A 14,183-nucleotide genomic window follows, 5' to 3' on the forward strand; every position below is an offset into this window, starting at 1 on the left:
GTGGAATCATACTGTGTTTAGATTTTTGTTATTGGCTTACTTGATTTAACACAATATTTCAAGGTTCATCCAGGTTGTAGCACATGTGAGAATTTCCTTCCTTGTTAAGGCTGAATAATAGTCCATCATATGGCTGTACCACATTTTGTTTATTCATCGGTGAGTGGACACTTGGGTTGCTTCCATCTTTTAGCTATTGTGAATAACGCTGCTATGAATATGGGCGTACAAATACCTGTTTGAGTCTCTGCTTTCAGTTCTTTTGAATAATACCCAGAAGTGGAGGGCCAGTTTGTTTGTAATAAAACAGCTTTAAACTGTGGTCCCACCCCTCAGCTGCCTCCCCCACCCACCCAGTGCCCCAGGAATGGTTTTAAGAACCTATGTCCCTGGCTGTATGGGGAAACCAAGAGAGAGTGTGAATCACTCAGTGACAGCCTGTTTCCGTCACACTGAAGCATGCATGACTCCAGAACTGTCTAGCTTGCCTTGGGAGGTAGTGAGCTCCTTGTTAATCACAGTGTACAAGCAGCAGAGGATGGGCGGCTGCCTTCCTGTGATTCTTCATAGAGTGAGGCTGGCCTGGTTGAATGCCAAGGAATCTTGAAGCTAGAAGACTCTAAGATGTAGGGCTTCCTACATTCTGAGTTCTCTATTCCGAGAAACTGGCTGGTGCTAGGATTCAGCCACTCTTGGTGTTCTGGTGCTTTTCCATTGCTGCCTTTCCCCTAAGTGCATTTGGTGCGGGTGGGGGTTGTAATCCTAGCATGGGAGGTGGCATAGTCTGCCTTGGCTTTGCACGTTGCATCTTAAGCGTTAGTCCATGTCGCTTTGCAGCCTCGTGACTTTCATCTTTCCTGCCTCTATACCATCCATGGAGTAAATGGGCCACCATAGGCCCTTGGGCATGTACATCATTTGTAGTCTCTTGAGATTCTAATAAGTTCATAAAACCTAAAGCTTTGTGTCTACTTTAGTTTTTTTCTTAATTGAAATTTTTATGTTTTAAATAATAAAGTCAACTGTACTGGGGTATAATTTAGTTGTACCCATCTAAGTGTTACCGTCACATCGGCTCCACTCAACAGAGAGAGCCCTCTAAGGGAGGACCATGACGTATTGCTGGGCATTTATTTTCAGTTTCCCCCTATTATTTCCACAAATGGACTTCTGAGTGTACGTGTGTGCGCATGCCTACCCTTTCTCCCACAGGCTGGTACTTCTGTAGGAAGAGGTTCTTGTAGGAGAGATCCCCGGAGTGGAGGGACTGGGTCAGAATATATGCATGATGCCCAGGGTGACATGCTCTGGAAGCAGCCGGGGGCTGGCGAGTGTTTTTCTCTCCCTGACCTGGTGTCTCTGGCTATCGGCCAGGCCCTTGGAAATCCTGAGGTTTCAGGTATCAGGAACACCTGGATTTTGATCTTCAAAAACCCAAAACCAGAGTGAGTTGAAAGCGCAGGCTCCCTGATGGCAGCCGGGCAGCTTTTCTTGTGTCTCCAATGTCTCCAGTTGAAATGGTAACAAGCCAGAGCTGGGCCTGCCCCCGGGCTTAGGCATCTGGTTCCTGAGATCAGTGCCTGTTGGTTTTCTCTGGCATCGAAGGAATTTTTTTTTATCACTGGGGTGTTTTGAAATTAAACCAGACTAGCATCGATGAGTTAGTGGGCCCTTGGTGCCAGACAGGCTTGAGCTGAATCCCAGCTCCTCCGCTTCCTTGCTATGTGACCTCAGTCGTGTCACCTCTCTGAGTCTCAGTTTCCCCATTTGTAAATGGGAGGTTACAACACACTTACTTCATAGTGTCACTGAGGCGTCATGTAGATAAGGTACTGTGCCTGGGACTGCATAACTCTTCATCAACGGAAGCTATCTGCTGTCCCCTTGCTGTGTGACTTCTGGCAAGTTTCTTTCGTTTTTTTTCCATTATTTAGAGAACACTTTATTAGTTTCTGTATCTGGCAAGTTTCTTAACCGCTCTTCATCTTAGTTTCCTCGTTTGTCAAGTGAGACTAATAGCCTTCTCTGTCTGATAAGCAGAATGTGCTGTATGGTTTACAAAACACTTTTCTGGCATTCGTTTATCTCCTCGCCCCCCAAAAGATGGCCATGGATAGGAGTCAGGGCTTGGGGTGGGGGCTGCAAGATGCAACCATCAGTTGCTGGATGGGTGGACTCTTACAATTTGGACCATGAGGGAGAATTTCATTCTGCAAGCATTTCATGCAGCATCCATGTCCTTGGCTTTGCAGGTTAGAGAGCAAGAGCATTTCCAGGGGCATTTCCAGTCTAGGAGAGAAGTGAAGGGGAGACCAGAAGGCAGCTACCCCTCAAGGGCAAGGGCCTGTTTCAGCCTGTTCTCCACACAAATGATCCTTCAGTGTAAGGCTGTTTCGGTGCCGCCTGGCTTTAAACCCCTGAGTGGATGCCCATTGCTGTGAGGACAAACACCAGAGTCCTGCATGGGCTGCCAGGCCCTGCCAGCCTGGCCAACCTCACCACTTACCACTGGCCCGCCTGTCATGAAGCTTTGGCCACAAGGTCCTTCTTTCCGTTCCTCCATTGCCCAACTTCTGCCCGCCCCAGAGCTTCCTCAGGCTCTGTTCCCTCAGGAACACGTTTTCTTCCCCTCAGTCAGGAGAGTGCGTCCTTCTTGTTCTTCAGCACTCAGCTTAAATGTCACTTCTGCAGGGAAGGGATGTGTCGCCCCCAATCTACACTAGGCCCCGTCAGTCACTCCCATTGCAGCATGCGTGTTTTCTTAGCACTTACCATAACGGATGTAATGGTTTGTTAAGTGTCTTTCCTGTCCTGCAACTCCACAAGGGCGGGGCCTGTGTCTTTCTTGCTCTCCAGTCTCTTAAATACCTGGGTGAGGAGTTGGGGCTGTTTCAGGGACCATAAACAGTTTACCAGATGAATCTGGATATAGGCCTGGTTCCTCAAAGGCTGGGCGGTAGACCCAATTCCCGGAGGGGTCAGTCTCATTTCAGGGTGCCAGCTATGAGTGGTGTGGCATCGCCAGCCCCAGGGAGGGAAGGAGCTGACGCCAGCTTGGACAGAGGAGCATGGACAGGGAAAGGGATAGACCGCCACTGCTGTCCAAAACTGGCCCAGCCCCAGAGTGGGAAATCCCAGTCACTCACAGTTCATTCCATTCATTCGACAGACGTTTATCATGTGCTTACTGTTTCCTGAGGTCTTAACATGTATTTGGTACTCTGCCAACACTTTACATTCAGTCAGCGGATAGTCACTGAGTTCCTACTACACTACAGTGCCAAGCACTGTTCCAATTTATGGGAACACACAGTGTGAAAAACAGACAAAAATTCCTGCCCTGGGGGAGCTTACATGCTTGAAACGGGAGGCACACAAGCATAAGTCAGAGAAATCTTAGCAGATGACGGGTAGTAAGTCCTAGGGAGAAAGACAAAGCAGAGAAGAGCAAAGGGAGTCTGAAGAGGTTACAATTTAAAACTTCTATTTCATTCTTCCAACTGCCGTGTGTGAAGTATGTACCCTGATGATTCCTGTCTCATAGAAGGGGACTGAGGTCCAGAGAAGTTGAATGAGTTGTATAAGATCAACGCTAATCAGTGATGGAGCTGGCCTTCTGGATGTTTTTTCCCCACTACTCTGCTCCCCGTTAAGTAAGGAACAGTGTGACCCAGCTCTCTCTCTCGGAAGCCTCAGTAACCCCTGAGATCGATCCCGGTTTGAATCTGGGTCCTGTTGCTTGCTGGCTGTGGGACCCTGTGGGACCCAGCCTCATCAAGGCTTGGTTTCCTCAGCCTCCCCCTTCGGCTCGAAAGTTAAGTGTGATCACATTTGCCTGATGCATTATAGGCAGGCTCAGTACAGATTTGGAGGCATCGAAGGGGCAGTGGTGGGTGCTGCGTGCTTGGGGGTGGAAGGGGAGGCAGGGCAGAGAGTCAGGGGGTCATTCCTGCCCTCCCCACAGGCGTCCTGCCTCTGCGGTTCTGCCCCCTGCATCCTGTGTGGCTGCTGCCCTTCCAGCCGAAACTCCACCATCAGCCGCCTCATCTTCACGGCCTTCCTCTTCCTGGGGGTGCTGGTGTCCATTATCATGTTGAGTCCTGGAGTAGAAAGTCAGCTCCACAACGTGAGTAGCCCCAGAGGGAGGGGGCTCGGGTGGGGTGGGGGTAGGGGTGTGCAGAAGCCCTGGCCTCTGGTGAAGGCTCAGCTGCTAGGGGCCCAGGCTTGGGGTCCCATCTGATCACGAACAGGTGGGCACGAGTGGTCTTGTGCGTTTCTTCATGTGGGGAGGAGGGTTGGAGCCTTGCATGGGGATTCTTGTTTCTCATAAGCCGTGGTCGCCTTGGAAAATCGTATTAATCATTATTGCTCCTAAGATGGTGGCCCACGCAAGTTCTCCCCTCTTTAACACAGAAGCCCTGTTTGGGGGTCCCCACTCTTTCCTTCAGCTTCTGGCACAGACCCAGTGGGACATTTAGGCTAGTGGTTGTGACACTTAGCTTCAGTGTGTATAAATGTATGACTCCCCAGGGGAGTGTGCTGGAAATGCAGTGTCTCAGACTCGCCTTACAGACTCTAGTTCTGTAGGAGAGGGACCTCAGAACCTTGGTTTCCCCCCAGAATCTCAGGGGACTCCGGTGTAGGTGAAGAGCACTTTGGGAAATCCTGCTTTAGACAGTGCCATGCATTCCTGAGGCTGTGGGTATGATAACAGGGAAATAAACAGATAGTAACAAGATGTAATTGGATGGACCGTCTGTCTTGGGGCAGAGAGGGGGAGGGACCTAGTCCTAGGACTTCAGCCCCACAGGTGGGTGGCAGTGGAGATGGAGGTGGGTGGCTCGGGCTCCCCTCCTGGCCTAGCGCCTGCTGGGAGAGCCTCCCTCCTGGCAGGTCTTGGCAGAATCAGGCCCAGGGTTCTGGGTGGGGTGGGGCCGTCAAGCTGCTCTGTCTGTCTCCACAGCTGCCCTGGGTGTGTGAGGAGGGGGCTGGGACCCCTGTCGTCCTACGGAGCCACATTGACTGTGGTTCCCTGCTCGGCCACCGTGCTGTCTACCGCATGTGCTTCGCCATGGCAGCCTTTTTCTTCCTCTTCTCCCTGCTCATGACGTGTGTGCACAGCAGCCGGGACCCCAGGGCTGCCATCCAGAATGGGTGAGGGGAGGGCCCTGCCTGCAACCGGGACCCTCCCACAGTGGTTTCTCCCTCCTCAGCCTGTCTCCAGACATCTTCAGACCCTACCCTTAGACTCAGGAGCTACTGAAGCCAGCAGGGCATAGCACCAAGGTCAGCTCGATTAGTTATTCCTGTTTTTCAGATGAGGAAATAAAGCTCAGAAAGGGCAGCAACATGCTTAAGGCCACACAGCACTTTAGCGACACAGGTGGGGCTAGAACCCAGGTGACCACCTTCATCCCTACTTGGTCCTTCCTTCTGCCCTTCAGGGCTTTTTTTCTAGGACCAGGACAGACTTTGTTGTGCCCATCCAACCATCAGAAAGTCCCTCTTCACCTCTCCCAGTACCTGATCTTTGGGGGGTGGGGTGGGTTCTGGGGGTCAGGCCTGCTCCTCTACCCCTGCTCAGCTTTCTTGTCTGTCTTACCCCTGCCCCCACATAGATTCTGGTTCTTTAAGCTCCTGGTCTTCGTGGGCATTACCGTGGGCGCCTTCTACATCCCCAACGGCTCCTTTTCCAATAGTAAGTGGTCTTGGTGGGGAAGGACTGGGGCTGCCAGGAGAGGGTGGGGGCTGCTCTTCGCTCTGGCCCACAGACGCCAGGCTGCTGGCTGGGTCCTCAGCTCCCACTTAGGAGACCATGCTCTGGTCCTTCGCCATGTGGCCTTTGGACAACTTGGCGGTGGGGGAACCCACTTGCTCCTGACTCATTCCCCGCCATAGTGCGTCCCTGTGCATGGCTAGGGGCTCCCCCAAGGCAGGGACTTGCTACTTCTCAGTGTCCCCAGTGCAGGGCGTGGCACAAATGATTGTTGAATGAATAACTGTGTGTGTGAGGAGTTCACGGGAGTACGCCTGCCCCAGGAATTCTGGGGGCCGTGGTGCTCAGGCTTCTGCCCCATGGCCGGACCTGCTCACCTCACTCCTCTCCCACTCAGTCTGGTTCTACTTTGGCGTCGTGGGATCCTTCCTCTTCATCCTCATCCAGCTGGTGCTGGTCATCGACTTTGCACACTCCTGGAACCAGCGGTGGCTGGGCAGGGCCGAGGAGCGTGACTCCCGTGCCTGGTATGCAGGTCAGTGCCACCCACCGGCCGCGTGCGGATGGAGCTAGCAGGGGGGTCCCTGAAGCTGGATGAAAGCCTGGAGGGCAGCTCAGACAGCCCTCTGCCTTAGTGCGGGAATTGAACCGTCCAAGGCAGGGGCAGGGAAGGGGGTGTGTGTGGGCAGAGGCAGCTGATTCCAGGGTGACTTTGGGGGAGCAGAGCAGAGTGGAATTGGAGAGGCCTGGGAGGGGTCTAGTTCTGCGCTTCCTACAGAACAGGCCATGCACAGCCATTGCAGACCAAACTTCAAATGACACTTGGTCATTGAAACCCCAGTGGCAGAATGGGTCCCCGTTGAATTCTCTTTCAGTTCTTCTGAATCTACCAGAGGAAAGGCTCCCTGAGGTGCTGGTTTGGTTTTCACACCTCTCTGTAAGCGTGCTGGTCTCTCCCACAGAGAGGGCAGAGTTTCAGCAGATCACTACACATCTGGTTCACTTTTCAGTCGACTATTTTGTATTCATTGTATTTATATTTACTGTTACCTTATGGCAAGTGAATCATTTCAGTTCAGGATGGGGCAAAAACTCACAAAGGTATTGGTGAATGATGGAAGTTTAGGAGACACTGACATCATTCCTTGGACGAGGAAGCCGAGGCCCACGACAGGAGGTCTGCCTGACAAGCCCTCTGAGGGAGCGGGGGTCCCTGTGCCTCCTGACCCTCCTGCTTGCCGCCCTCCTGCCCAGGCCTCTCCTTCTTCACCCTCCTCTTCTATTCGCTGTCTGTCGCGGCTGTGACCCTGTTCTTCGTCTACTACACCCAGCCCAGCGCCTGCTACGAGGGCAAGGTCTTCATCAGCCTCAACCTCATTCTCTGTTTCTGCATCTCCATCATTGCCGTCCTGCCCAAGGTCCAGGTGAGCCTGACCATCTCTGCCCGGCCGGAAGCCAGGCCCCTTGGTGTGTGGCACATCTTGTGGAATCTTGGAGTCCTGGGACAGGGCTGTCCGTCACAGAGGCTTGGGCTAAGACTGTGTGCTCCCCAGTCAGCTTCCCTGGGTCAGAGTCTTGGCTCTCATGTCTACATGCTGGGAAAGTGCCTTAACCTCTGCTCCTCGTTTCAAATGTAAAATCAGGATAATAATACCTACTAGTTGGAGTTATTCTTAGGATTTAGATCCTATTTTTTTAATACTTCGAGCCGTGCCTGGCATGTCGGTATCCATCACACGTTGTTGTCGTCATTGTTGTTTTTATGTAAATCAGGAAAACATCAGCGAGTGTCACCGATGATTCTTAGACACCTAAAGAAGTGGTGTTGGAAGGGGCAGCACCAGTTTCCAATCCCAGACAGTCTGGGATAATGGGTGGGGCTCCCACGTCATTGTTTGTTCTGCAGAAAGAAAGCCTTCTGAGTCCAGTGGTACTTCCCAGTTTGGGATTCTCAGCCCACCAGGGGTTTCCAAGGTAGTGTAGGTAGCCTTTGGGGGTCTTAGCAGAAAGGTTGGGAATCTCCCTTCTGGTCAGAGTCTGAATTTCCCATTGAAAAAATTGAAGCCCAGAGAGGATGATACCCCTGTCCTAGGTCACTCAGCAATTAGTATTCATTCAGCAAATACCTCTTGAGCACCTGCTGTGTACCAGGCACTCTTCTAGATGTTGAGGATACAGCTGCGAGGGAGAGGAGGAAGATAGTAATAATGATAGCTAACACTTAAGGGCATCTATCATGTCATTTAGTCCTGGCACCATCATCGTCCCCACTTTACAGATGAGGAAACAGAGGCTTGGAGGAGTAAAGAGACTTGCCTAAGCTCACACAGCTAGTAAGGGGTAGAGCTGGGATTTGAACCCAGGCAGACGGGCTCCAGAGCCTGTGCTGTTAATGATAGAATTTAGATTCATATTTTCAAGTGTGTGTGTGTGTGTGTGGTGAAGGGTAGGAAAGAATAACCAATGGGAGACTAGGCGAAGTCAGGTAATTGTGGATGAGTGTTATGTGGGAAATATAAGAAGGTGTGGGTTAAAAGGTAGGCAGGGTCTGCGCTGCTGTAGTCAAGGTTTTCAGGGCCTTCTTGGGGGTCCTGTTTGGGCTGAGGCCCAAGTGCTAAAGAGGGGCTGCCCGTGCGGAGATATGGGGAGGAGCACCTCAGAGAGAGGCCACGAGTACAAAGGTCCTGAGGCGGGAGAGGGTTTAGCATGTTCCACGGACAGCGAGGAGGCCACTGTGGCTGGTGTAGTCAGCAAGGAGGGGCAGGGGGAGGGGTGGGTCAGGTGGGACAAACTAGCAAGGGCTTTAATTCAGAGTGTGAAGAGATGCCACGTGAGGGGTTCTCAGCAGGGGATCCTAGGGATGATCTGTTCGGAGACAGAATTAGGACTCTACCTTTGGGTGGGTGAGGTGGGCAGTGGTGTGTTTTCCCAAAAGGGGTGGGGTGGGTGGCCACAGGGCTGTGGGGGTTTCTGAGGTCCCCTGGTTGGGTATGAGTGGGAGGGGGTTTCCCCGGGTCCGGCAGGGGTCGTACTGATGGAGTGCTCTTGCCAGGAGGCCCAGCCCAACTCAGGTCTGCTGCAGGCCTCGGCCGTCACACTCTACACCATGTTTGTCACCTGGTTGGCCCTGTCCAATGTCCCTGGTGAGTAAAGGCCTGGCCTGTTCTTGAGCCAACAACAGCCCTCTGGGGAGCTGGGGACCCTCACAGGTGACATCCAAGCCCAGGTCATTCAGAGACTCAGTCCGTCCGGGAAGTGAGGGGACCCCATCTGTTCCTAGAGCTGTCTGTCGTTTCACCTGCTAAATGCTGTCTGTCACTGGGATCTGGGTGGTGGGTTGTGCGTCTGTCCATTTGGGTTGGCTCTCTGCCTGTTCTCAGGGCTACATGACTACTTAGACCTGGCCTGCATGGGCTGAGGGTAACCCTGCTTTTATCCCTAGACCAGAAATGCAACCCCCACCTGCTGACTAACGGGACAGTCCTGGCCGGCGCCGAGGGCTACGTGACCCAGTGGTGGGATGCACCGAGCATTGTGGGTCTCATCGTCTTCATCCTGTGCACTCTCTTCATCAGGTACAGCAGGGCTTTGGTTTCTGGGGAGGGATCATGATTGGGGGCCTGGAGCCGGAAGTGAGAGGAGGATGTGGCAGCCGAGACACCAGGCTGGAAGCAGCATGTCCAGCCCTTGCGTTGTGCTGGTGGGGAAACTGAGTCCTTCAGAGGGCACAGTGTGACTGGGTAGCCGAGGTGGGGCTGAAGCTTGCCTCCTGGCCCAGGGCCCTTTCCTGCACACTGGGCTGCCGTGTGCCCAGCTCAGTTGGGTGCAGGAAGACTGTGGGGTCAGGGAAGAAGCCTGGACTGGGGCCAGTGGGTCCAGGCTCTGTCACTCACCTGCTGTGTGGCCTTGGGATACGTGGCTTCATCTTTCTGAGCTTCAGTTTCCTTGTCAGTAACCTCCAATGCCCAGGGTGGCTGTGACCCCACAATGTCACCTGGGAGAGAGCACTCGTACTTAAGATCACTGGACAACTTTTTTTAAAGGAGCATCTTAACAAGTGCTTATCGGTGTGGACTCTGGAGCCTGCGTTTGAACCCGGCACTGCCACTTACTAGCAGTGTGATCTTGGGCAAGTCACTTAACTTTTCTGTGCCTCAGTTTCCTTATCTGAAAAATAGGACTAAAAATAGTACCTGAATTGTTGAAGGGTTATGGATGAATTAATATGTATAAGGCACTTAGAAAAGGGTTTGGTAAATACTATGCACCAAATAAGCATTTGCTATTATTGAAAATAACTGTGAACATTTGCACAGCTGGGTGGCTGTGAGTGGCTGTTTTATAAACATCACTAGATGGTAATCTTGAGTATAATTTTGTTTACACTGGATCTGGCAGACTCATTATTGCCTCCCTGTGGCCCAGCATTTCTCCAGGCACCACTTTCTTTGTCTGTTCTTTACTCCCTGGAGGGAACCTCTGCTCTGCTCCTCCGGAAACACGACACCTGCCTCCAGGCCCCTGGGCTAGAACATTCTGAGGCTGTTTCCCATTTTGTTTTGTTTTGGCCTTTTTCAAAACATTTTCTCATAAGTCAAGTCTGGGACGTTCACACACATCTCTCTTCTTTGTCACCTCATTTGATTCCTTTTTCAATCTGGAAAGGCCCATATCACCTGCATTATATAGGTGTGGAAACTGAGACTCAGTGAGGAGCAGCCACTTGTCTGAGGCCATGAGCACATGTTGGTCTTGATTCTTGAGCACACTTTCCCTGCCCCCAGCTCTCTTGCTCTTCCCACCCCACCCAGGCACAAAGCTATGCTTCTTACTGCTTCTTATACATACATGTCTGAGAGCCCAGGTGGGGGCCTGTGTGTTCTTAGCACAGCTCTGAAGACACAGGGAGCCAAGAAGCATAAACAGCCAGGAAGGCAGGGACCACTGATGATGGCTTTCACCCCAGCTAGATTGCCCAAATCTGGGCTCACGTGCATTAGACATCTCCACAGTTTTTGATGATTGGGGTCAGCTGCAGCTCTGCAAGGGGTGACCTCAATTTGATGGGGTGGGGCTGCAACCCAGGTCTCCTTTCACCTTTTTTCAAAATGCAAGTTGTATTTTCAAACTTTGTATATGTGTCCTACATTATCAAATACTGTTAAGTACATCAAGGTCTCATTATAGAAAAGCAGTGACCGAAAAATAATTACTATTATTTTTTAAATTATAAACATGAAGAAAGGGTAAGTAAAAGTTGTAAAACTACTTACCTAAAACTAGTGAAAGGAAAACAAACTTAATAGCAAATGAGCATTATTAATTATTAACATTATTAATGAATGTAGTACCTGACATGGTCATTTGCAGTACTAGGTACTCAATACATATTAAGGGAAGTGGCAAATGAACAACCAGAACAATAGTGAGTGTTCATTTAGTTTATACTCTGTGCCAGGCACAGTGCTAGTGGCTTTACATCATTATTCCCTTTACTCCTAACAACTCTGTGAGGGAGGCACTGTTGTCCCTGATTTTATAGACAAAGAATCCGAGGCTCAGAGAGGTTAAGTGTCTTGCTCTGGATCACACAAGGAGTAGGGATAGAGTTGAGTCACAGCAGTTTGTTAACTCCTGCGCCCAGGACCTAACCACCAGGTCACTGGCCCTCAAGCCTCTGGGACCATCGTGCCCATTGTTGTTACGACCAATGCCGTGGCTCCTGAGGCCCCCTGGCACTGCCCACCTGCCCCTCCTCAGCAGCCACAGCCCTGACTGCCATCCTCCTTCCTCCCCCCGCAGTCTGCGCTCTTCGGACCACCAGCAGGTGAACAGCCTGATGCGGACGGAGGAGTGCCCGCCCGTCCTGGAGGCCACGCAGCAGCAGCAGGTGGTGGGCTGCGAGGGCCGGGCCTTTGACAACGAGCAGGACGGCGTCACCTACAGCTACTCCTTTTTCCACTTCTGCCTGCTGCTCGCCTCCCTACACATCATGATGACGCTCACCAACTGGTACAGGTGTGTGCAACCTGGCTGGGCGTGGACGGGGCCCTCCGTGTCCGAGGGGTGTGTGTCACACATCGCCTCCCCTCTGGCCCCTCCCTGGGGTTTTCCTGAGCCTGCTCGAGGCTTGGGCATGAAGCTGTCGATCTAGAACCCCCCATGGAGTCTATCTGTGGCCCCGTTTGCCTGCCAGTGCCTTAGTCTGCTCAGCTGCTGGTGCTTTCACTGAGTGCCTGAAAAGGAGGGATCATGGGAGGTGGGGCTGGGCCTGTGCAAGGAAGACTGGGTTTATAGGTCAGCCGCAGTGATTTGGATTTTGGGGTCATATCGACCTAAGATTCATGGTTGGAGGGTTAGGATTAGGGTGTGGAGGTCCGAATCCAAGACACGGGGTCAAGAATAGGAGTCATGAAGTAAAAGTTGGGGTCGGGGCCATATCAAGTCACAGATTTGGTCATTTGGTTAAAACGGGGGTTAGGAGGCCATAAAACCAGGATTGAAGTTGCCAGGTCAAGGAGCTAAGATCAGAGTAACAAGGTCAGGGGCCAGGACTGGGGTTGCAGAGTCAGGGTCAGACTTGAGGTCAAAGATATCATAAATGTGGTCATGAGAACAGGGGTCAGGGGGGGGTTATAAGGTTGAGGGTCAGGGTGAGAGGTCAGGTCTAAGGTCTAGAGCTCTAGTGCCCCAAAGTCAGAGACTAGGAGCCAGGTCACAATAATGAAGTCTAGGACCGAGGTCAAGGCTGGAACTGAGGTTAGGGTCAGGTCTGTGGTACAAGGTCAAAACTTTGTCTAGGGTCTTAAGGCCAAGGGTCAAAAATAGCAGAGACAGGGACTAGAGTTAACAGAATACGAGCCAAGCTGAGTCAGAGGTCGGGACACTATGATAAGGTCACGGCCAAGAATGAGGTCCCAGGACGGGGCCAGGCTCACGGGATCTGCTGTCTGTGTTCCAGACCCGGTGAGACCCAGAAGATGACCAGCACCTGGACGGCCGTGTGGGTGAAGATCTGTGCCAGCTGGGCGGGGCTGCTTCTCTACCTGTGGACCCTGGTAGCCCCCCTCCTCCTGCCTAACCGTGACTTCAGCTGAGGCGGTCCCTTGCAGCCAGCCCCCTGGTGCCTCAGGCCTCAGTCAGCCAGGCTGAGCCCCAGCCCTACCTCCAGCACTCGCCCCTGAGCTGGGTACCCTTTTCTTAGTGCCTTCAGGGAGGCGGAGCTTCAGGCCCAGGCCTGAGCCCCACCCTCAGCTGTCCCAGACACGGGCTGCGTCTTCATTCCCCTTGTGCTCAGTCACCCATCCTCACCTTCTTAGGGAAAAAAGTCCCCTTGTTCCCAGGCTCCCCAGGAGAGGGTCCTAAAGGAGAGAAGTCCTCAGAACCGCTCGGAGAGCGGGAGCGCTCACCATGACTGCATACCGAGCCGTTGAGACGCGGCTGTTCCCAATCGCATCCTCCAGGCGTCCTATCCCCTCCCTGGGCTCCGTGCCTTGCAGAGTCGCTAAGACTTTGCCCAATAAAGAAGCCAGAGCGTGTCTCCCATGTTCTCTGCCTCCTCACCGTCATTGCAGCCCTTGTCCCATCTGGGGCCAGTGTGGGGGTTGGGAATGGAACGTCAGGGCTGAGGGACCAGACAGAGGGGCCTCTGGCTCTGTCCTCCGGGGCATGGGAAGCCTGGGGGCGGGGGCTATAGAGGAAAGAGGGGTCAGAAAATGGGGGCCTGGAGTAGTGTCCACAGGAGGGGTGGTGAGGTCAGAGTCAGGGTGGAGGGGGGGCCGTGCGAGATGGCCGGAGGCGATCTTCAGGACCATCTTACAGTGTCTGCCCAGAGGTCCCGCCCATCTCTGACCCGCCTCCAGGGTCCTGCTGAGGAACTCGTCACCCTCCCTCCCCTTCTCCCTGCCGGAGTCCTTGGCACCTGCTCTGGGCCAGCTGCCATGAGGAATGGGGAAGAGCACGCTCGCGAGTGGCCAAGCTGGCCGGATCCCACTGAGCTGTGGAAGCAGTGGGGCTCCTGTGGGGCTCTGGGCATGTCCTCCCCACCTCTGGGCCCCGGTTCCTCCTTCATCGGGTGGGAAAAATGCCACCTCCTCCCAGGCTGTTGTGGGGCTCAGATGAGGCAGCTTCCCATCTCTAAAGGTGCAGTGACGTGGGGGAGGGGAGGTGGACAGGCCCCTGGCTGGGGTCCCAGAGCCTGGTCTTCATGTTGTGATGACTGACCACATGCCATTCACCCCTTCAACTGTGGGTATAAAAAAATAGGTTATTGGTGTGACTGGGGTTTATTGGGTGCCAGGATGCGGTGGCCAAGGACACACAGCCTGCTTCCAAGGAGCTGCTCCTGTGTTGTGAGGGTGTGGGGGTGCAGTGGTGGAGGCACCTTACCCAGGTGGGGAGTCAGCATGGATCCTGGAGAATGAGTGGGAGTTAGCCGGGTCAGGAGGAGGGAAAATGCTCAAGGCCG

At 53.0% G+C, this 14,183-nt stretch overlaps 1 protein-coding gene across 3 annotated transcripts in view; it reads left to right on the forward strand.

The window, feature by feature from the left end:
• Window positions 1–13,261, forward strand: part of SERINC2 (serine incorporator 2) — a 48,879-nt gene extending 35,618 nt beyond the window's left edge. For all 3 annotated transcript variants that reach the window (XM_088790850.1, XM_088790852.1, XM_088790851.1), the window contains exons 2-10: window positions 3,965–4,126; window positions 4,964–5,154; window positions 5,619–5,698; window positions 6,114–6,251; window positions 6,971–7,140; window positions 8,769–8,859; window positions 9,159–9,291; window positions 11,519–11,734; window positions 12,678–13,261. In XM_088790850.1, coding sequence (XP_088646976.1) covers window positions 3,965–4,126; window positions 4,964–5,154; window positions 5,619–5,698; window positions 6,114–6,251; window positions 6,971–7,140; window positions 8,769–8,859; window positions 9,159–9,291; window positions 11,519–11,734; window positions 12,678–12,813 — 1,317 coding nt within the window. In that variant the 3' untranslated portion in view covers window positions 12,814–13,261. The remainder of the gene's footprint in view (window positions 1–3,964; window positions 4,127–4,963; window positions 5,155–5,618; window positions 5,699–6,113; window positions 6,252–6,970; window positions 7,141–8,768; window positions 8,860–9,158; window positions 9,292–11,518; window positions 11,735–12,677) is intronic.
• Window positions 13,262–14,183: the final 922 nt, after the last annotated feature.

This window comes from Rhinolophus sinicus, chromosome 14 (assembly GCF_057876585.1).
Source record: "Rhinolophus sinicus isolate RSI-liver-muscle chromosome 14, RSI-T2T, whole genome shotgun sequence".
In the NCBI taxonomy this organism is placed as follows: Eukaryota; Metazoa; Chordata; class Mammalia; order Chiroptera; family Rhinolophidae; genus Rhinolophus; species Rhinolophus sinicus.